Here is a 22,626-nt window from a genome sequence, read left to right as displayed (position 1 = left end):
ACATATCTGAGAGAGAAGGAAACAATTGCAGGAAAGGCTGTTCCTAGAAAACTGCTGGGAGGAGAGCAAAGGCACCCAGGGCAACAAGTTTAGGACAAATATGGGGAACAATCTTGGATGCATGACCTTGCCCATCCTTACCACGACAGCCTTTTCCTGCATTTTGTTCCTAGGAAGATAGTCACAGGAGTTGCTCTGTCTCTGACGTGGAATGCAGGGATGTAGGAAACAGCGCAATTGCTTAGTCCTCTGCAGAATGATGTGGCTTTCTGATGAGGCAGGGGTCGTGTTTAGCACTGTGCACAACAAGATGGACTTGCAAATGTTACTGTTGATGACAAAGAGCAGCTGGTTGCTTCACGTGAGTCAGATATCATTTGAAATTATGCCTGTGGATTAATTAAACTCGTAAGATAGAAAATGAAATAAATCTGTAACATGTACGCTACCTGTAATGCAAGCGCGCTATGAGAAGGGGCAAACTGAAGCATGCAAGAAACATTGTGTAGAAGGGGAACAAAAATGTATCTCTAATCTGATTTGTGGGGCTTTTTGTTTGTGTTTTTCTATGTGAGCCTTCCAGGAGGTTCCACTGGACTCCCTTGTTGGAGAAAAACCCTGCTGCTCCTGTAGGGCAGGGCTCTCGTGGGTTGTCACTGGCCAAGCGGTGACAATAGGCAGCTTGGCAGAGTCAGAGCGTAGACTTTGCAGTATTAAAAATCAAGGCAAGTAGTGTTAGCCCTTCTCCATGTGTGGTTAAATGCTTTCTGTGTAGCTGGTGCCAGGCACTGTCGCGGCCCACTGCTCACGAATGCCTTTGCCAGGTGGAGACCACGTCTGCTTTTAGTTGGAGTTAAGGACCAAATGAGACTTCAGTCTGTGTGTCACTTCTAAATGATACTTAGGCTCGTATTTCAGGGAGGGGGTTTGGAAAACTGGATCCTACGACACTTTCAATGGGTGAATTCACTGATCTCTTTTTTTTCTTTTTTTTCCCGTGCTCTGAAATACATGAATAACCCACGTGTATGTGAGAGCTACCCCATACCACAGCTGTATCAGCGGAGGATCTTGCGTTTCCTTCAGATTTCACACCACAGTAAGTGACTCGGATCAGGCAGTCTCTCAGAGAGAAGCCACCATGGGAATGCTGTTTTCAGCATCCCACACTGTCCTCAAACAGAAGTCGGAGACCTCTCATTTCAGTCCGTATAGCAATTGGTTGCAGTGCCCCTGTTTTGCGGGAGATTAGTGCCATTGTGTCTACAAGCGGAGATTGTGCAGCCTAATTTTGTAATGAAGAATTATAGTAAAATAGTAGGCAGTGCTTCCTGCAAAGAATATCTGCTATGTATGGCTTTATACAGGATAAACTGTATGGCTTAAATATAGAAGCAGCATTCTTCTGTTAGGAACTCTAAAAGAAAATATGTTCCAGTTGGTGTTTGCTGGCAATGCGTTTGGTATGTCATTCACTTACCTATCTAAATTCCAAATGTAATAGGTAAACCAACATTAATTCATTCTCCAATGATGTACTGGACTGATGGAAATCATTATACATTTGTGAGATGTGTGTCCCCCATTGCAGCGTAGCAGTTGTCTGTCAGGGTCTGGCTTGCAGGTACCCAGGGTCCCTTTCGTAAGCTGGGCAGCGTGCTGTACCTCCTACAATGCTGACTGTGAAATCTCCTTAGCTCCCGATTGCTCCCTTTCTCTTTGACTCACAAGGACCTTGATTTCAGCTACGTCTGCGTCAGGCTCTTAGTAACAAAACTTCTGTCTGAAACGTGCTGTGTCTGACAAAACAAGCAGCAGCTCTTGCGAGGTCCTTCCAAGCAGGTTTCTCTTACTGCTGTCATTCCCCATGCGCAAGCACCGCATACCCATCCCAGAATTTGCTTCTTTCCTTGTGATGGATCAACTCTGTTATTTTGGAGCACAGGCTCACAGAGGCAAGCTAGAGGATCTCCAAGGGAAGTTTTAAGTGTTCAATAAAAGCAGGAATGCAGGGAGAAAAGAAAGCCCCAACTCAAATGGCATCATTCTCTTTCCCTCATCCCTTTGAGGTTCTCCTGCCTTCCCTGCCTGCGTGTGACCTCCCTCCTCTCCCAACCAGCCGCTTTCTTTTTTCAGTCTTCCTCCTGCCCCTCACCCTCCTCGTTCATTGATCTCCCTTTAGGCTTTATTAGTGACTCCCCCTCCCACCCTTTCTCTCCCTCAGTTTTTCTGATTCTCTAACATGGGACAATTGAATGAGGCCAGACTCCTAAGCCGAAACTGGGGGTGAGAGGGAAGAGGCGTTAAGATTTAATGATATTGCCTCTTTAAGGAATCCCTAATTCCTAACACCCATCTCCTCCCCCACCTGAGAACCAATTAAAACTCAATGAATTCAAGTGGAGGCTTTTGTGCATCACATGTGCTTGACTAACAAAGCCTTCTCCATGCTGGAATAAAAGCTTCTATTCAGCAGCCAGTTTGTTCTAATTCAAATCACTTCCACTCCAGCATCCTCTCCTTCCTTGCTGCTCCTGAGTTCCCAGGCTGGGCTGCCGCCCACGCAGCCCTGCCCAGAGCTCCGTGCTCCACCTTGCAGAGCCCTACCTCGGTGGCTGGGGACCAGAGGACTGGAGATGACCTCCGTAGAGTCAACTGGGCAGTCCATGGTCATTATAGCCCCGTCCCCAGGAGTCTGCTCGGCTGGGGGGTGAGCCCACAGTGTGCTCTGCAGCACAGGAGCTCCAGCCTTGGAGGGGCTCCCAAGGGGCTCCGCTGCACCCTTGGGAAACAGCTCGCTCATCTGTGCAGAGTCCTCTGTGCGCAGACAGAAAATTACCTTGTCTATGAGTAGAGCTCAGCCTTCCTTGAAACCAGTGAAAACCCTCTTCTTTCCTCTTTGCTGTCAGGGTTACGTGGATGTGGTGACACCTGAAGTAGCAGGGGAGTCCAAAAGCGCACAAAGTCTAAGTGAGTGCAAGTAGTTTGTTACTTTCCTTTGCCTCAGGGTATAAATTGTGCTATCTGGGAACCTGAGGGTAGCTGTCCTCTACTGTGCCCTGAAAATAAAAAAAGGGACTTGAATAAGGTCAGCTGGGGGATAGAATGTATTTCACGCTATTCAACTTCCAAATCTAAAATCCTCACCTGAAAGGTTTGTAGCTGCAGGTCGGGGGTTTGGGTGGCTTTGTGCAGGCAGGCAATTCTCTGTCGAGATGTTAGTCAGGTAATCTTCCCGGTGTAAAACAGGCTCTGCTCAGAGCTTTTGCCTGTCCTTTACTGATCGGTGTTACCTGAGCTGTTAGCAAAGCTGTATGCATGACATTAACTGGGTTATCTTTTCCCTGTTCCCACAGCCTCCTATTTGTGGTGACACTTTTGGATTTTTTTTTTTGCTCTTGTGAGAAATCTCTGGTAGAAGCAGGTTGAGTGCTCTGCTCTGATGGCAGTGAGGTTTTTACTCCCTCTAATCTCTCCTGGGAGCAAGCTCCAGCACTGCAGGCCAGCTGCCAAGGAAGCTATCTGCTCTGCTCCAGAGCCTTGTTCTGGTACATGGCAGTTGCATCACTCCTGAAACACGTGGCTTTCTCAGGGAATCATGAAGGAGGTACCCAGCTCTTGGGTAGCTGGGACCTTTCCCACAAAGAGCTCTGGCAATTAAGATGAGCTCTTGGAAGCTGGTTTGCTATTTGCAGAGGCACCAATGGTGAGAGGAGCGATTTGGGTTTACATGTAGTTAGGAACCTGTGGTGTCTGACAACGGGGGTATTACATTTTGAACTCATCTGAAAGTCTGTAGGGCTGGTAATTCTTTCCACCACACTGCCTTGCAGCTGTCAAGCATGGCAGCAAGCATTAGCGCACATCAGGGTGTGCTGCAGTCTTCTAGTCAACTTTTATGAAAGAAAGATTTGAACATCCCTTAGTGGTCCTGTTTCTTGCTATAGCTGTGCTCTCTCACGTCTGATCGCTAACCTCAACTCTGGCCAGCATCTAGAGCTAAATATGTTTTACTGTTCCCAAAGAGCATGTTTGGGTCTCTACTTGTCTGTCTCATTCGTGTGTTCATAGATTTGGACACAGAACCCTCCTTTGCTGTCAAAAGACTTTTACTGTTTAGTAAATGGGCACAAATTTTTCATCCAGCTTTTTTCCTGTAAGTGCGAGTTGGCCTCTTGTTGCAGTGGTGTGCAGCGTTGAAAAAAATTTGTGTTCTGGATAGGTTTTTCCTTAGCAAACCTAGTCCTAGGTCTACATAAATGCAAAAGAGCAGGGACTCTGAAAATATGCAGAATGTACTGGGCTCTCAGACTACCCCACAAATTGTAGAGAACGGTTCTTTAAGTGACAAGTTAATTTCAGGTAATGCTGTGCGGTATCATGACAGTATAATCTATGTCCATGAATATGGTGAGGGGGAAGAAGATCGGATAAAAATCTGTTGGTTTGAAAAAAATACTTCATTCCCTGTGAGTTAGAGAGTGCTGATTATTCGGAGGAAGTTAAAAAGTATTTCCCTTTACAGCTTAGGGTTATTTTCTGCAGCATGTTCTCTCTGAAGATCTCAAAGCATTTTTTTCTTCAGATAGGGAAGAAACACCTCAGTTTTCAAGTAGAAAAACAGAGTTTTCTTGGCCCAAATCACCCGGCCAATCTGTGAGAAAGAGGTAGGAGCAGCACCAACAACTCATGAGCTTTACTGAGGAGCTCGGTCCTTTTTCTTGAGCCTGCTGTGAAATGCAGCAACTGTGTTGTAAACTCTGTAAGGTGGGGGGCTGACTGCACCGTTGTGCCTGCTCGGGGACTGGCAGGGCTTAGTTGGTCCTTAAGTTTTTTTGTAATAAACGTGCTTAATTGAAGGGAGCAGAAGATCTGAGCTCATGTGGTTGTGTGGCTCGGTGGGCAAAACAGCCCCTTCCTTCGTGAGGCAGCTTGAGCTCTCCTTGTGTCGAACACTGACCTTCGTCTCTGGGGCTCTGCAGTTCATTCCTGTTTCTCGTTAGTGAAATGAGTTTGATGGTCTCAGACTTGCTAGTAAATGGTTTCTACTTCAAAACAAAGTGCAGTTAGTTTGGCAGGAGAGTCCCAGCTCTGACCTAAAACTAAATTACAGCTGACCCTGAGATAGTGAGGCCCCTCCAGGTCAGGGACAAGGGCATTGTCAGGACACTGGGAGCTTGCACTGTAATTAGCAGCAAAGGTATCAAATACCTCTGTTTCCAGCATTCCTGTCCTTAAAGCAACACAGGCATAAAATCCCAAAATTTCTCCTACTGCAGCTTCACTTAAAAAACAAAACAACAAAAAACCAAAAGGGAAGTAAGGCTGAACAAACTTTCATTGATTTGCTTTTTCTCTGTTCTGCAGTAAATCCCTCCCCATCTTACACTGTCTCCCACAATCCCTTGTTCCCCCAGCATCTGGGAATGAATTTACCAGACGCTGCATTGCTTTCAAGGCTCCAGAATGACCAACGAACGTGAGCACATTCTGTCTGACTAGCAGGAGTGTGTAAGAGGAGCTTTCCTAGTTCAAAAACTTGTTTAGCTCCAGAGCTGCTCTCCCAGCAAACGTCTCTTCTATCCCCAGCTTTCTTCAAATACCAGACAGGGTCTTCTAGATTCAGCCTCCAAAATGTGATTTGTTTTAGATACACTTTAAGTTACAGGAACATGATAGGGAAATGCTTGTACTAGCTTTCTTGGTGTCTAGAAGAGTGCCAGTAAACTGAGAACAGGGTGCTATTGTGGCTAAAAACATAGAGAAGGTATAGATCATCTGAGTGTTATGCTTTCGACCTAGTCACCTATGCCACTATGTATAAAGAAACACAGATCTTGGATGTGCACCTTGAGACACCACGTGCTTGTTTTGCAGAAAATGCTTTGTGCCCAGAGCTTCCCCAGGCCTTATTTGGAAAGAGGAACGTTTACTGCATCTCCATTTTTTTGACTCAAGTGCTCAAAATCAATGGAAAGTTTTGGAAGATGCCTCACTCTTTCCATCCGTCACAAGTGGGCAGTTTCCAAACCCCAAGGGTGTCTGTGAAGCAACAAACTGGGTGATCCCCAGAGATGAAATGCTGGAGCAGGGCAGGACATACTGCACAGGGCTTCCAAAAACACCCATATAATCAGATTACAAGTCCAGTGAGTCAGGATGTCACAAGCCCGAGTATGATCCCACTATTTCCAGTGTAACTCATGAGATTTTTCTCTTCTGATGTCTCCAGAGCCGCACTGGTCATTCCTGCAAACAGGAGAGCAGAATCTACTCATTGATCGATTAGGAATGTGCCAGGTAGATGGAACTAAAATCTTAAAAAACATTTAATTAGATTAAATTTTTGCAGGAGCCTGAAGGTGGTTTTTTTTAATGTTAATGCTCCCCATTTTGATACATGTGTCCGACAGAAACTTTGATTTGTAGAGGTTACTGTTTCATTTCTACTTTTAGTAAAGGGGTGGTTCCAATATATACTGTGCGTGTCCCCTGTGAGAGAGGTTTCCTGCTGCTCCTCTGTATGCCCCTGCTTTTGACAGAGTATCTCCATGTCGCTTGCGTCCCAGCTTTGCGCTGAAGAATGTCTTGGACAGCTACTTTGGAGGGAGCTGGTCCTTAGCTGTTGCGGCAGCTTGGCCACCAGCTAGCTGGGAGCGCTGAGGAATATAGTTTGTGAATCGCTTCTTGCTCCTGGTGGGAAAAGGGTCAGTGACTCAGTTTACTTCAGCTCGTGGAACCGCATGGGCAGAAGGTAGGTGGGAAAGTTCTGTCTGGGACCAAAAAAAAAAAAAAAAAAAAAAAAAAAAAGAAAATGGCATAAGGACCCTAATGTAGCAAAATCAGCCTTGAGGGAAATCCAGAGCAGGCAAAGGCGTGAAAAGATAAATGCTTAAAGGCTGTGAAAAGTGAGCAAAAGATACAAGGGCAAGAATGGACAAGTAGCAGCAGGAGCAAAGTATTTCCCACTAGACTATGAGCAGTGCAGAATCAGAGCTTGACTTCAGTGAGAGGTTACTTCACTGGGTCTGTGGGCAGGGGGAATTGCTGTGCCTTGGGACCAAAGAGTGGATTTCGAGCCTTTTCCAGTTCCAAACTCAACATATTTAAAAGCTGGTGTAGGTTGCTGCAGCTGGAATCTTTAGTAACAGCTGCCTCCTTTCACATTCCCCACCCTGGAAGGATCGGGAGCCTGTAAGCCTGAGTGAAGATGCTGTGCCCTGGGGTGGGGGAAACCCTCCCTCTCTGGAGGATACCACTCCTGGCCCCAGAGCGTCTGTTCTGGGTGCAGTGCTGTAGAAAGCCAGAATTTCCAAGTACAACGCCCACTGGGCAAGTTTGTGCCTTGCCATAGACTATTCTTCTACGGCAAAGAGAAGAACGACCGGAGATGACTACAAGTGCACCTGGACCCTTGCAGCCTCTCTCGTCTCCCTTCCCCGTTCAGCAGGGAGGAGGCTCAGGCAGGGGTTACAAGTACAAAGCAGCTAAGCCGCTCCTGCAATCTGAGGATGGGAGCTTTGCCTGGGAAGACACTGGTGTCCGTCTTGATTAGGATGTGATGCCTGATGTAAGTCATGTGACAAGTACAAACAAAATACCTTGGCAAAACCTTGAGGAACCAGGGCAGGCTGAGCTGCTTAAGGAGATTTACAGCGTGTATTTCTGTCCTGTACACCAGCCTTGGTCTGAACCTTTCCCACCTCAGGAGCTCCAGCACGCACCCTGGATTTTAAAGATGCTCTTTTCTGTTTATTCCTCCAAATAATCTGTAAACCTTCTCAATTTTGTGCTGTTAACTTTAACAGTGTAGTCCCAGTTACTTTACACCCCCACAGTACCAGAATGCTATAAAGTTGTCTTCTGAGAAGTGCTGTTGGGATTTGTGGAGCAAAGGTCCCGTCAGCTTAGATTAGAAAATAAGTCTTGAAGAAATGGGAGAGTTAAAAGCCAGTGTGAGTGTCATAGCAGAGGTAGGAAATCGATTATGTCCTGAAAGAGAGGGGATGAAAAAACAGCTTCTGCTTGCTCAGCTCCTGTTTGTATGTTGAGCCAGAAGTTCTCTGTTTGCTTCTGTAAGTGCATTTTCCTTCTGGTGCTGCTCTGGGACAGTGCCAGTACCCAGATTTTCTGCCTCCTGCAAGCATCTCGGTGGAGGATCCAGTCCTCCTTCCCCTGAGCCCTGTTCTCCCCTTGCTCCCTTGTTGGCTTGGACTCGGCTATCTTTAAGGCAGATTTTAGAGGTCCTTGACATGGTGGTGGCTCCAGCCCTGGATGAATAATTCACACATGCGTCAGACTTGCAGAGGATGTGCAGATCTACTGATAGTGCAGAATCACTGGTCCCTGCCTGAGAAGCTGGTTACTGGAGGCCCAGCAGACTGGGCTGCAAGGCACCCAGCAGTGTCACTGCAGGGAGACACTGGAAAAGCTGTCTCCGGTGTGGTTTGTATTTGGGTTTTCTTTCTTTCTTTTTTTTTTTTTTTTTTTCCTCTTTTCCTCCCACTGGGACACAGGATTTTATTTTTGATACAGAACTTGAATACTTTTAAAAAATGTTAATACAGAAACCCATTTTGTCTAAGATATCTGGCAGCCATTGCACTGGCTGATGCTCTCAAACTTGACCCAGGCCTTTTTCTGTTACCCCTATTTACCTGACTCTGTCCCAGACCTTTTCTCCAGTCCTGGTGGTGTTTGCTGCAGCCTGGCCCCAAGCTGCTCTGTTCCTTGCCCTGACATGTGCCTGTGGACCACAGCCTTTAAATTTCTCTGTGTTATTCCTCTCTTCTCTAGCCTCCATATATGCATTGGAACGCACTCGGAACTCCCCTTTCTATCAGACAAGCCCTCACTTTTGCCTCCTTTACTCCAAACTCTTTCCTTTCCCCTCATGTGGTGAAGAAACTGTAGAAACTGAGGATTGAAAGTGGTGCCAAGAGGTCACCTCTGCAACAGGCAGGGACAAAATAGAACCTGATCACCAAACTGACGTTTGCTTAATTTGTTCCTAAAAATCTTCATGGGTGGACATTCCTTGGCCTTCCTGGCTGACCTCTCCCACCTTTAGCCATCCTCATAGTTGCTAAGTTTCTCCTAATATCTAACCTTTATCTCGTTCTGTGCCCCCGAGCCAATTGCCTTATCCTCAATGAACAGTTTAATCAATGTCTTCTTTAAAACAGTCTAGCACATCTGGAGGATTTCTGTTGCATCCCTCTTCTCTAATGGTGGGGAAATGGGCCCCCCTATATCGCTCCATAGGAAGCTCTGAGATTCCAGCCAAGGAGGGGAAGAGCAGGAGGCAACACTCCGCTTCCAGACTGGGGAAGAGCCTCTGAACAGTGGATGCTGTGGGAAAGGTCCCTTTACATGGGTTGCTGGAGCGAGGACTGGGGAAAGGTTAGGAAGCAGCAAGGATGGAGCAGAAAGCAGTGACTGATGAAAGTCTGTGACAAACGGTCACTAGGAGGTTAGAGGGAAGGTGGAGCTCAGGGCACCTTCGAGGAGAGAGGTCTCGTTTTTCAAACCTGTTGTTGCGTTCTTTATATGCGATCTTTGGAGTGTTATGTTAAGGAAAATAAAAGGCGGTGGGGGAAGTGAAAATGTTTTCAACTCCTTCAGAGAGGTGGCCCCTGCGCAGTGGCCAGACTGGTGCGGTGCTGGGCGCTCTTGGCGTGCGGAGCAGCTCTGGTGTTAGAGCTGAGCAGTCAGGGTTTCCTCCCTCATTTCCTGGACTGATTTAGATAGGATCATGGAGACTAGACACCATGTAGTAGGTTTTAGAGCTTGTAGAGAGGGAGAATAGCAGGAAGGGCTCTCTGATTTTTTTCCTTTAGCCATCATTTCCAGGACAGCAAGTGGAAGCCTGCAATCTCCTACTGTCCTTCAGAGACCTCTCCTTTACTGGGCTACAAGTTCTCTTGATGATTTACTTTTTTTTCCCATTCCATGCAGACCTCTTTCCCCTCTTTTTTTTTTCTGCTGCTCCAACCTTGTCCTCTCTCCTCCCTTACTCCTTTCTTCTAGTTATCCCAGTTGTCTACTGTTCATAATCCCCTTTCTCCTGCTCTTCATTCACCCACACCTAATGTTTCTCTTTTCTTATCCTGTCTTGCATACAGCCCTGTTCCTCTCCTCTATTCTTTCTCACCCTGTTCTTCAATGCTCTGCACCATGTAGCCTGTTTTCCCATTGCGAATCTTGCCCCGTGAGGTTTCTTACATGAAGCAAAGAAATCCTCGGTGCCTTTGCAGCCATTCCTCTCTTCCTGTTGCTGACTCTGTCCCTCCTCCCTACCTGAGAGGAGTCTGAATAATTAAATTTCTCTAAATAGCTCTTCTCCCGCTATGTGCCTGACTTTTGCCCCAAGCCAGCTCCTGCCAAGCAGGAGGTGGCTGAGCGGCGGGTTCCCTTTGAGGCAGACACCCCTGGCTGCCTCGTGCATGGGCTAGCAGGGAGGTTTTGCCATCAGCCTCTCCAGAGGGTCAGCATCCTTTCCAAAGCAGCCACGAGCACCACTGGAAGCCGCTGCCAGAGACTGGCGTTGCCCCCAGGCTGCCTATGGAGCTGCAGTTAATATCTTCCAGGTTTGCATGTTCAGCATCGTAATGCAAATATTACAAAAATTATTTGAATTCCAGTTCAGGTTTGTTTATCTACTGTCCAAACTAAACGAAAAGCGAAACTTCTCGTAGTACCTGACTGCCAAAACCTCCTGGCTAGAGACAGGTCTCCAAGACACAATCTCTCCTTAAGCCTTATATGATGAGGGAGGAAAAGAGGCGGCTGCTGCCCTGCCCCTCCCCTAACCTCCACTTTTTGGAACCTCCCTCTCGCCATGAATAACTCCAGTGTCTGCCACTGGTGCTGGGCAGAGCTTTGCCAATCATCCTCCTCAGCAGGAAGTGGACATGATTTTGATAGTGTCACTCTACCACACACGAGACGCTGAATAGCAGCAAGAAAACTGAGCAGTTTTGTTAATCTCGCTGGTGTTTGGCAACCTCTCAGCAGCAGCCACAGAGGCACTACAGCTGTCTGTCTGCAGCCCCAGGAAAACAATGCTGCATTATTTTATATTCGGCAGATCATCTTTCCAATCATAAGGTCTGGAATGTTTTATATATTTACTTCTCCATGAGGAAAGCTTCCTCCTGTCACTAATCAACAGATTTTTCAAGACCCGCTGTCTTGTGTGTTACAGAGATAAATGAATTGGTATTTACAAAGCACTTTGGGGTCCTAAGGTGGAAATACAAAATATTGCTTGTGTGTTCTGAAAAGGGCTTCGGAATAAGTTACGTGGTACGATGTCATTCCCAGCGATGCAAGTCCAACCACATCCTCTATCCAAATCTTCCTGAATGCTCACTTTTTTTTCCCCTCTGATGTTCACAGATGTTAACTCACGTTGACCCTGTTCTCCCTTCTCCGATATTATTTTGGTGGAGAAAAAGAGAATAAAATAATAAGCATAATGCAAAAAAAGATACAATGAAGCCTTTTAACGCTGTGTCCCTCAGAGGTCTACTTTATCTGTCTCATAAATAACACACATTTAAAATTATAGCAATGCACTGGTAGTAAACCAAGAGATGTTATCCTTTCGTGTGTCCAATGCTGAGCTCTTATTTCTTTTTTTCTTTCTTGTGTTTAATTAGCATTAGTACTGTGCCTAGTTTGGGCAATTACGGAGCATAAAACCTGTGCCAGGTGACTTGAAAACGTTAGTCGCCACTTTGGAGTATTTGCCATCCAAATTGGAGAGAGCAGGTGCCAGGAGGCAGCGCAGCAGCAGTGAGTTTGGGCAGCGTGGCAGGCGGCAGCGGTGGCTTTCTGACAGCCCGGCTACTGTCCAGGTTTCTCAGGTCGTACAAGGGGAGATGGCTGGGTTGCTGCCTCAGCACCCCTCCTTCTGCTGGCCGTGCAGCCCTTCCCCGTCACTGCCAGCTGCAGTACCACCTCTGCATGTTGTTATTTATATTTCTCTTCTGCACCAGCCCAGCTGCCTCTGGGGGCATCTCCACCCAAAGTGGTGACTTCAGCCCTGTGGAACGATGAGTGGGTTATTCTGGAGAAGAAACTCAGCCTGGACTGGTGGCAGTGGAAGCTGCGGCTGCTCCGCGGCCACAGCTGGGCTGCTGTGTAGGACAGTTCCCTACCAAGTCTCTGGTGTCGAGTGTGTTACTGTGCCCAGGTACAGGGCCAGGAGACAGGATAGTGCCACTGACCCAGCTCAGGAAATGGAGTGGGTGAATGGTGGTTTGGCAGAGCTAACAAGCAGGGGATGAATTTAACTCAGAGTTGCAGCCACAGGCCTTGGGATGAGCCCATGTAATGAAAGATACTATTGCAAAGTCTTCTTGAAACAAAGGTGTCCTGGTTCTTCTTCAGCAGGGAGATGAGGTATATTGGCACGTGGGAAAGCAGCCATGAGAGAAGGGGAAGAAAGGTCAAATGAGGATGGCACTGACCTGAGAGCTGTCAATACCTCGCTCTAGGCGGCAAGAGGGTACAGGGGAGACTCGTGCTGGAAGGAGCGGAGCTAGAGATGCATGTGAGAAATATTTGGCAGCACAGCGGCACATGCCTGGGACCCTGCGATACCCTCTTGCAATGAGAGGGGCTCGCAGCAACCGTCACCAGAGCTTTTGTACACTGCTCTGTTCTGATGTGCCACAGATGCAAACAAGTGCCTTCTCTCAGAGCGATGCACGACATGGTCAGGAGAGGCTACAACTCTCACCTGACTCTGGCTTTGCAGGTATTTCATTTGTTCCTCGCTGAGCCCCTCTGGCCACCCAGGCCGGGTTGCCCAAGAGCAGAGGCAGAGAGCGCACAGACCTGCTCCAGAAGCCATCAGTATGTGGATGAACTTGTGTGGCCGTGGAGAGAAAGAGAGGCTGGAGCTTGGCACGAGTCTGTCTGTCAATCTGAACGAGCAAGAAACTGCGCTGTGACTTGGCGGTGGAGGGCGGGGGGGCAGCCTGGCCACCCTCCCCGGTAAACCGCGGGCAGAGACGAGAGCAGGCTGGGCTCTTCGTACCTGGTGCTGCGGGGGTTCCGCCGCGGTGCCCTGCGCCGGCTTCGCTCGGGGCCCGGTGGCCGGTGCAGCCCGGGCACTGCCGTGCGGGGCGGGCAGCGGTGAGGCCGGGCAGCCTCTGACCCCCGGCAGGGTCCCCGCCGGGCTGCGGGGAGGGGGGGGAAGGTACCGGGGCTCCCCGCTGCCCGGCTGAGGGTACCGGGGCGAGGAGGGCAGCCCCGGTCCCACCCTGGAAGCGCCCTCGGCGGTGGGGGCCGGTCCCGGGGGCTTTAACCCACCCGGTGCCGCCGACGCACCGGGGGGAAAGGAGGATGGGGTGGTGGTGAACCGGGCCGGGGTCCGCCGCGGCGAGCCCGAGCTCCCCGGGTCAGGCCTGGCTCCGCGGCGGCGGGGCTGAGCCCGCCGCCCTTTGTCCGCCGCCCCGGGGCAGGTGCGGGGCGGGTGGGCGAACGCGGCCGGGGACAAAGCGGCCTCGGGTTCCCGGCTGGTTCCCGGGTTGACTCCCGCCGCCCGCCCGCTCGCTCGCTCGCTCGCCGTGCACCGGGGGCCGGGCGCGCTCCCCCGGCGCGGTGCGGGCGCGGCTCCCGGCGCTCGGCCCCGGCGCCGCCGGCGGGTTTTATGCGCAGGGCGGCCGGCGGGCCGGCGGGGGTGGGAGGAGCCGGGCAGGTTGTGCCCGCCGGGCCCTCCTCCCTCGCTCCCTCCCCGCCCGGCGGAGAGGGGTCGGGGGAGGGGGCAGCATGGCCTGTCCGTCCGGCCCCTTTTCCAGCGCTCATCTGCCCCGGGAGTGCGGCGCCGCTCCTCGCAGGGAGAAGAGGTCCGAATGGAGACAGACGGCAGCCAGCCCGGCCTCGCCTCCCCGGACTCCCCGCACGACCCCTGGTACCGCCGCGGCGGACGACCGTGCTCTTCCTCCCCCCCCCCCCCCCCCCCCCCGCCTTCTCCCCCCCAGCTCGGTCCCCCCCGGTCCCGATCCCGGCCCCGGCCGCCCCCCTCCCTCCCTCCCTCCCTCCCTCTCCCCCCCTACACCCCCCCCCCCCCAGCCCCGGCCGCCCCGGCCCGGGCAGGCGCGGCGGCGGCGGCGGCGGCGGTGCCGCTGCCAACATGGCCGATCCGCGCCCTCCCCTCCCCGCCCGGCCCCGCCGCCGCCGCCGCCGCCGCTACCCCCACCCCCCCGGGGCGCCGCGGCCGCCCCCCCCCCCCCCCCGGCGCGGCCCCGCTCACGGTTCTCTCCTTCCTCCCGCAGCAAAATGTTCATCGGGGGACTGAGCTGGCAGACCACGCAAGGTGAGAGTCCGCGGCGGCCCCGCACCTGCCGCCGGGGCCGGGGGTGGAGGGGCCGGGGCCGGGGCCGAGCCCAGCCCGGTGGGGGCGGCGGGGCCGGGCCGGGCCGGGCCGGGCCGGGCTGGGACACCCACGGTGGGCGCTGTGCTTGCAGAGGGCTTGCGGGAGTACTTCAGCCAGTTCGGCGAGGTGAAGGAGTGCCTGGTGATGCGGGACCCGCTGACAAAGAGATCCAGGTGAGAGGCCGGGCCCGCGCCTCCCTTCGCCCCCGCCGCGGCCCGGCCGCCACTTTAACCAACTTTCTCTCTTCTCTCCGCATCCCCTCTCCTGCCCGGGCTGCGGGGCTCAGGGGCTTCGGGTTCGTCACGTTCATGGACCAGGCTGGCGTCGACAAGGTCCTGGCCCAATCCAGACATGAACTGGACTCCAAGACGGTGAGATGACTTCTCTCATCTCAGGGGTGCATTTGCCGGCGGAAGCGGCTGCGCTCGGAGCAGCCGTCGATTGCGGTGTTTGATTTCCAGTTAGAGGTTGTAAACTATCGATTCCCGATACGGATCAATCGGCCCCTTCTCCGCCCCTCTCACCGGCGGGTAGCCTAGCTGCTGCCCGAGCACCGGCCTCGCCGTCGACCCGGGGCCGACGTCCCGGCGTGGGTCTGCAGATCCCGGTGATGGTTTTCCTCCCGCCCGTCGGTCATAAGGTTCCTCCGAGGAGTGACCGTGGCCCTCTCGGAGCTGGGACACCTGAGCGCGTTTGGGGCGAGGATTCGCACTGGGAAATGGATGCGGCTGCGTTTGGGGAGAGGGGAGCCGCCCCTTCCCCCCCTCCACGCTGCCGAGGGCTGCTCCTTCCCCAGGGGTGCTGTTCCCCAGCACCCAGGCCCCGCTTCCCCTGGCCGCGGCGGCCTGTGCCCTCCCCTCGGCCGAGAGCCTTAGTGCTGCACGCCCCAGAGACTCTCCCGTAGTTTCCCCGGGCGAACTTTTTGTAACGGTCATGGAGGTTCAAGACTTTATTGTCTCCAAGCGTGGCTAGCGCCCGCCCATGTGGGCCACCACCGGCCTCTCGGAGCGGCCGCGGGTCTGGCCCTCGCTCTGCAAGTGGGGACTGATGAGGTGCCCTGGTTGGGCCAGCGGAAAGATTTCGGTGGTTCCCTGGGTCGGTGTCGTATCGTGCCCGGTCCTGCCTTGCAAATCTGTGGCGCTTGGGAGATGTGCAGGCTGTTTCAGGGGGGGTGGGGGTGAGGTGTCTGAGTGGGAGGTCCCTTCTCTTTAGTTTTAGTGACTTGCCTTCCCCTGAATTCCTTTTCCTTATTGCTGCCCTGGGGTGAAGGTGAGGGTAGGGGTGGAGGAGCGGCGGGGGCTGCGAGGGGGTGGCACGGCGAGGGGAGAGGTTCTGGCTCCGGGCACGGGCTGCCGAGGAGTCCAAACGCACAACTTTGTTTCCTCCAGCGCGTGGCTCGTGCGTCCTAGCCTTTATCTTGGCAGAAGGGAGAGGGCGGGAGAGCGAGACCCCCTTTCTTAGGGTTTATGGCGTGAGTTGCAGCGAGATTTATGTCTGTTCCTGTTTAACTGCCTGGATCGCTCCCTTTGATGTGCACAGGTCCTTCCTCCCCATGGGAGCTCCCGGTTAAACCTACCCCAGCCTTCCTGGCCGAGGCTGGGTCCTCAGGACTCCCAGCCCTCCTGCTTTCAGGAGTGATGTAAAGTGAGTTTTGCTCTGGGGGAGGGTTATGGCAAAGTCTTTCGAGGAGGGCCCAGGGCTTTGTTTTTTTCTCTTTCTTTTTTTTTTTTTTTTACTAGCCTGTGTAAACACGGTGTCTGTTCAGCTAGTCCCGTCCTGAGTCTGTGGGCTGGCATAGACCCCTCTTGGAAAGGCAAGTCATGGATGTCTGTTGTAGCGCTAATCCCAAAAGCATTTTGGGGCTAGGAGCGAGCTGAAACCCACGGTCTCCATTCTTCTCCCCAAACCGCCACTGCCGCCTGGGCGAAGCCGCTCTGCAGCCCACCGTGCGGCCCACGAGGGCAGGGAGGGACGGGCAGGGCAGGGCAGGGGCGGATGAGCGCTGCAGGAGAACAGAAGGGCCTCGTGGCGCGTGGGGACCGGCCAGCCATTGAAATTCCCGGCTGCATCTGCTCCGCTCGCCCCGCCGGCACAGCGGAGAGAATGGGGGCAGTTTCGCGAGGGCCCTTCCTTTGTTAGGAACTTTGATCCTCTCCCCCCTTCCTTTTTCTTTTTTTTCTTTAGCACGGTTTTCAGCTGGGTCAGACGTTTTGGGGTGTTTTGCCTGGTGAGAGGTTGGTCTTGTGGTACCGCATGGAGCCTCCGTACGCCTGTGAGCCTGAAAGGCTCTGCTGTGAGTCATGGGTTAAATGACACAAACTCATCTGAATCTTAATATAGGGTTTTATGAAACTTTGCAGGAAAAGGCCCGGTGTCCTGAAAGGACAGCCTTCTCTAAAGGCTAGGTGTTTCCTGGCAAGCAGCACTTGATAGACACTGTCTGCCCAACTTGTTGCTTCATTGTTTTCTGATTCTTCCTACCCTAACGAGGGCTGTTGGCCCGATTCTCTGGGGAGACCTTGTGCTTTTCAGACTCCTCTTTGTTTGTAAGCTTGATAGCAGCAGCCTACGGGGTTATTTATGAAAACGCTTGATAGGAGAATTGGCTTTGCGGTCTCAAGGTAAAAGATTTGCGTGACTTTGTAAAGCTGCAGCTGACCGCTGCCTTGAGCTGCTGCTTTATGAGCTCTGGGAAGAGCTGGCTTGGCAGTGCTGGGTCGCCCTGTTGTTTCTTTGTTGCCGTTAGTGAGTTTTTGCTGGGTTTGTCTTTTGTGGCGGAGGGAGCGATCTGCGGCTCTCGGACAGCGCAGACCAACAGAGCGAAGGTAGCTGTGGAGGTGCGATGAATGAACAAACCCAGCCGGGAGGTCTCGCGGGTCCTTACCTGCCCTCTCCCTGCTTTGGGGCACCGATACCAGCCAGGTTAACTCAGGAGTTACGTGACCTGAGCTATTAAATGGTGCCGTAGGTGCCTCGAAGAGTGTTACTGAGGAGGCCGGCCGGCCCACTGGTACACCTGCAACATCAGTGGAATTCCTCATCCCCAAAGCCTTGTGGGGTGAAGTGGAAATGGTTTCTGCTCAGGTGACTTCCACTCACTGCAGCCTGATCTCGGGGTTTTGTTTTTTTGGATACAATCTGAGCAGTTCTGAATGCTCTTACTCTTAGCAGGTTTCTATCTAGGTTTGTAAAAAGGATCCATTACGTCAGTGGTTGACACTGAAACGCAACTCCTCCAGGGCTATTTGTTTTAACACCAGAAATGAGGGAATAAGGTACTGGTGCTTTTGCTTTAATTAGAAAGACTCCAGCCACCGAAGAGCAGTCCAGTGCGAGTAACTTGAGTCCGGCACTGAACTTGCTCCCCTCCGCGTGTTCCCAGGGCTGCCCCTGCAGTCAGTCGCCCTGGCCTCCCTCTACCTGCAACAATAGCTGCTTGTGCAGAAGAATTTGTGAAATGACTGCCTGCTCCCTCCAGCCAGGAGGACACGTTATCTCTGCCCAGTTGATCACACTCAGGGTAATGAGAAAATGAGGCTGAGCTTAGCATTGCTGAGTATGAAAGCATCTTCTTGGCAGGAGCTGAATGACACTGGCTGAGAAGTAAAAGACAGTAGATTATTGTTTTTGCTTATTATCTGCCATCAACCTCCTGGTCTCCTGCCGTCCCCTGTCCTCAGAATTCGCTGTGGGTGTCTGCACTAGCCAGGAAGCTGTGGTGTGTGTGTGTGTGTGTGTGCGCGCGCGCGCGCAAGGAGGGGAGGGATGGTTCAGATGCCCCAGGGAGGCACCGGAGGGTATGCTAATCTGCTGGCGCTTGGAGCTTGGGGAGGGAGGTTTATTTTTGAGTTTATTTGTGCTCTTCACTTTTGCCTCTGTTTACTTGCGTGCTGAGTTTATTTATGTTGTAGGCTGTGAGTCAGGATGGAGGTGGGGAAGGCAGGGAGAGAAGCTGGTGGAAGGGCACAGGGAGGCCAAGCTCCGGGGCTGTGTGACAAGTGAAAGGATGCGGGATGGGAGGGTGGCCAGGCTGGGAAGCTGAACAAAGCAGCGAGAGGAGCTGGAGAAACACAGCTTCCTTTTGGGCTGTTTGAGCTGCCGGGCTGATGGGACAACGCTCAAGGCCGCCCTCCCAGCTGCAGCCTGTCCAAGTGCGGGGATGAGCCAGACCTGCCTTTACCACAGGTCTTTGTAAGCTGATTTGTAGGTCTGGATCATCCCTGGTGTGATGTAACTTTACAGGAGTTGCTGTAAAAATAGGCTATAAAGAGAGAGATGGTGGCTGAGGAGGAGAGGAGGCTTCGTGGGTGTTTGGCTTGCAGCTGCGTTAGTGTTGTCCTGGCTTTTGTGGTAGTGTGAGGCCAATGCAGGCACACGCTCATCCGTGCTGAGCCCAGCAGAACGTGCGGCACCTGGATGGCGGCACGGGGACCGGCAGCTCCGGCCGGCAGCAGGTTTATAGAGAAGCTGAACAGGCACAATGGAGGGCTCAGCCTGCGGAGGGGAGGCATCGCGTCATTGTGTGCAGCGCAGCCTGGGGAGAGGGGCAGCACGCTTGCCCTGCAGCCACAGCCTCTACAGCCTGTGGGGCTTTGGACTCCTCGGTTTAATTTGTGCCGTCCTGTGTGCTCTTTTATTTCTTTACCCTGTGTTTTGTGGGATGAAGTGTTTGGCTTTTTGTGCGCTGCCTCTTTTCTGCCCAGTTACTACCCAGGTGAGCTCTGTATTTGTAGGTAGAGTGGAAGGGGAGAGGAAAAAGGCAAAAAAAAGCACTTTTAATATGAGGCCGGTGATGCAGGGCACCCAGGGGAAGGCTGAGTGGGAGGGTGCAGCCGAGCCTGTTAATCCCAGCATGTGATGGGTTCTCGGGTGCGTCTGGCCAGCGCTCAGCCGGAGACAGACCACTGCATGCTGGGACTTGTAGTCTCCCTGGATTACACCTTACTGAGAGGGAAAGATGTCTGCAGTCAGCTTCATTTTATGCACCTCAGGTAGATTCTTTGGGTTTTTAGCAAGGTGCCACGTGGGCAGAGACAGCCGTGCACATGGAGGAAACCCTGCATCTGTAAATAGGCAGCAAAAGCGTGTTCACCTCTTCTTCCCCACATCTCTTTCAGATTGACCCGAAGGTAGCGTTCCCCCGCCGAGCACAGCCCAAGGTAAGCACTGCGGGCAGCCCTTGCCACCCCAAAGGGCGTAGTTCGTGGCGGTGAATCTTGTCCCTCCGTGCAATGTTGGCAGTGCATACAACGGGGTTTGCTGGGGTTTGCTCAGGACTCACCTGGAGCGGGAGCTGCTGCGCTGCACCGCGGTGCGCTCCTGTCGGGCTTGCAGTGCAGCGCTGGGGGTTTGTGCGGCGCTGGAGGAACCAGGAGGTCCCTCGGTTGTACTTTAGGATGCACTGGTTAGAGCTGGTGAAATAAATGCTGCCCAGGGTGAACTTAGTCCATCCAAGGTTGCAGCCAGTGTCTGGAAGTTTAAGGCCTTAGGAGATGCAGAACAGCTCCACGCTGCAACGTGAGACACGTGGAAAGAGGGTCGTGTGTAGGCACAGGTGTGTGTACGAATAGGTGTAGGAATGGCAGGGAGGGGGAGAAGGATTTCATTCTGTGAAATGCCCTTGTGTGCTTCAGCACTGGAAAAGGCAGGTGTTGGACCTTATCTACGGGAGGCTTTGGCATTGAAATGCGCAGTTGCAGGAACTTTTTCCAGGCGTGCAGCTAGAAACTTTTAACTGAGGAGCCAGCAGCAGGCTGGAGACTGTCTTTAGACTTTGGGGTCACCCTTTAACTTTGCTCTTGGATGGGAGTTTTAAAGTTTAGAGTCTCTATTCCAAGTGCTGTCGCAGGAGAAAGAGCTGGGGAGAAGCAGTGTCAAGAAGCATAGAGGGAAGAGGGGACTGGTGCCAGGAGGGAAGTAAGGGGGATCAGGCACTGAGAACAATTGGTGAGCAGGTATCCCAAGTAACTGGAGCCAGGAAGCACATGGTAGGAATTGGGTTAATTCCATTAAGCAGTTTGGTGACAGAAGGTGCTTTAGTGTTAGAACGGGCTGCTCTCCAAGCCAGGGAATTGCTGCGGATTAGCCCTATGCTCCTTGGGGTAATTAGGACCATGTGTTCCTCTGAGAGCAGGGGTGTAGCCAAGCAGCTAAGGGGAGGATGCAGCTGGAGAGCCGGTTCAAAGGATGTCGGTGTGCCTCAGCCTGGCAGCAATGGCCCCTCTCAGGGTAGTTAGTTTTCTTTCTTGTTCCAGCTGCACAAGTGACAAGTGGCAGAGGGATCCTCTCTTTGCCGTCTTGCGAAGGCAAAAGAGATTTAACTGGGAGTTGACTGGGGTCCTTTTAAGTGACTGGGGAATGGGTGCCAAATGAGGCTTATTCCGTGCAAGACCAGATGCTTTGCAATTTGCGAACTAGGAGGGCGAAGCCTGGCGAGCCTACCTGCGCTGGCAGGCCTCCTGCCCGTCTTTCTGCTCTGGGAAGCAGAGCAGTCATCTCTGGGGGAGCCTGGAGGAGGCTGGCTGTGCAAAGTGGCAGGGCTGCGAGAGGAGCTGGAGGGCTGGGGAGGGGACAGTCCTGCCCCACGCCTTTGGGGCAGTGTGAAGGTGCTGAGGGAGAGGCAGCAGGTTAGTGAGGGGAGAGGCTGGTAATGTGCTGTCCGAGGAGGAGGTGGTGGTTGGGTGCTGGCAAGCATGATGGGGTGGCGCGAGGGTGAGAGCATGAACTGGGGTCCGGCGTGGGACGGATCTGCCAGCCGTGTTTAGCCAGAGGGCTTCGAGGAGGTGGAAGCTCAGCTGCAGCAATGGGGCAGGCGCTTCCCAGCAGCAGAGGGGAGTTAGTGGCCTTTTGAGTCTTGTTCTTTGCTCGCTCTGGGTTTATTCGGTGAATTCCTGTCCTTCCCTTTTCCAGATGGTGACCCGAACGAAGAAGATATTTGTGGGTGGTCTGTCTGTGAACACTACTGTGGAGGATGTGAAACAATATTTCGAGCAGTTTGGGAAGGTAAGTCTCTTGAGTGGTATTGGATCAAAGCTGTTGCTTCTGGGGCAAAAAGGAGTTTTCTGAACTTCTGTGGAGGCGGGATTAGGAGCTTGCAAGCCTTTTGCATGGGGTTAAGTAGATTCAAGGTCAGTTACAGATGCTGGCTGGCTGTAATGTCTTTGTAGGGGCTACAGCCAGTGACTCCTGTGCTGTAATGATTTGAAACAAAGAGTTTGTGCTTGTTCCTGGAGTCGGTAGGACCTGGGCTAGGGGAAATGGTTTTCCAGTTTTTCCCCTATCCAGAGGCCTCCTGTGGCCCGCAGATTTGCAGTTTGTTCTAACACTGGAGGAAGTTTTGTAGACGCTCCTAACAGAGTGGCTGCAGCATCAAACCTGTGATTTTGGCCTATTTCTAACTTGAAGCTTTGTAATTGATATTTTGGTAATTCTTTATTAAAAATAAGCCTTTTGGTCCTGAAACTTCTCCTGCTGAGTCTTGGGCAAGTGGTGATGTTATTTTTGGATGTTTGAAGAAAATCTGGCACTATGGCTGTCCCTTGTGTTGGTCTGGCTCTTCTGTGCCAGCTGGTGGCTCAGGGAAGGGTGGATGGAAGACACTTGTGCCGTGGTCCGTGACAGCCAGGTGTGCAGATTGTGAGTCAGGACCGAATTGGAGGATAGAAGGGGACTCAGTCTTGGCCTTTCAGCTGCGTCAGGAGGTTGTGAGCATCCCCAGGAGCAATCTCAGAAGTATTAGACTGAAGGATCTCAAGATTTTTAATGGGATTTGGAACTGATGGGGATCATCATACCCAAACCCTGAATGTGGTCACCTCTGGGGCAGGGCACTGTGACTGTTGTTCGGTGGTGTTCATGGGCTTGCTGTTTGAGGCAGGAAGTGTTGGATTCTGTAGCTGTTGGGACCTTCCTGCCTGGCTAGTGGGGCAGAACACAGTTTGCTGCGTGGTAATCTGGCCATGATGTTGCTGATAGGATCGTGGAGGAAAGTACCATGGGAACTGTAGAGTGTGAGGGATGAAGGCTTTGGTATTAATTTCCTTCTGAAAGGTCCTGCAAAAAGGGTAATGTTATGTTAAGGCACATTAATTGGTGAAAGGAAGGGGAGTTTTGTAACCAGTTTTGCGATATTGTTGGAACTTTTGGGCAGAGTTTGGAACAAGTGTTTGCTCAGTACCTTTGTTCAGCTTCTGAAGTCAAATCTGAATGTCCTGGGATGCTATCATGACTGCAAAGTG

General features: G+C 52.2%; 1 protein-coding gene across 5 annotated transcripts in view; it reads left to right on the top strand.

The window, feature by feature from the left end:
• The first annotated feature begins 382 nt into the window (after window positions 1-382).
• MSI1 (musashi RNA binding protein 1) overlaps window positions 383-22,626 on the top strand; it is a 44,950-nt gene continuing 22,706 nt past the window's right edge. For 2 of the 5 annotated variants that reach the window (XM_049804198.1, XM_049804196.1), the window contains exons 1-6: window positions 13,748-13,924; window positions 14,289-14,329; window positions 14,481-14,562; window positions 14,676-14,760; window positions 19,507-19,548; window positions 21,299-21,391. In XM_049804198.1, the coding sequence (XP_049660155.1) occupies window positions 13,866-13,924; window positions 14,289-14,329; window positions 14,481-14,562; window positions 14,676-14,760; window positions 19,507-19,548; window positions 21,299-21,391 (402 nt within the window). In that variant the 5' untranslated portion in view covers window positions 13,748-13,865. Of the gene's footprint in view, window positions 1,100-13,599; window positions 13,925-14,288; window positions 14,330-14,480; window positions 14,761-18,166; window positions 19,104-19,506; window positions 19,549-21,298; window positions 21,392-22,626 lie in introns of those variants that run through there. The other 3 variants (XM_049804199.1, XM_049804195.1, XM_049804197.1) reach the window with 3 other exon arrangements.

Source organism: Accipiter gentilis, chromosome 7 (genome assembly GCF_929443795.1).
Source record: "Accipiter gentilis chromosome 7, bAccGen1.1, whole genome shotgun sequence".
Taxonomy (NCBI): Eukaryota; Metazoa; Chordata; class Aves; order Accipitriformes; family Accipitridae; genus Astur; species Astur gentilis.
This window is presented reverse-complemented; position numbering and strand designations above follow the sequence as displayed.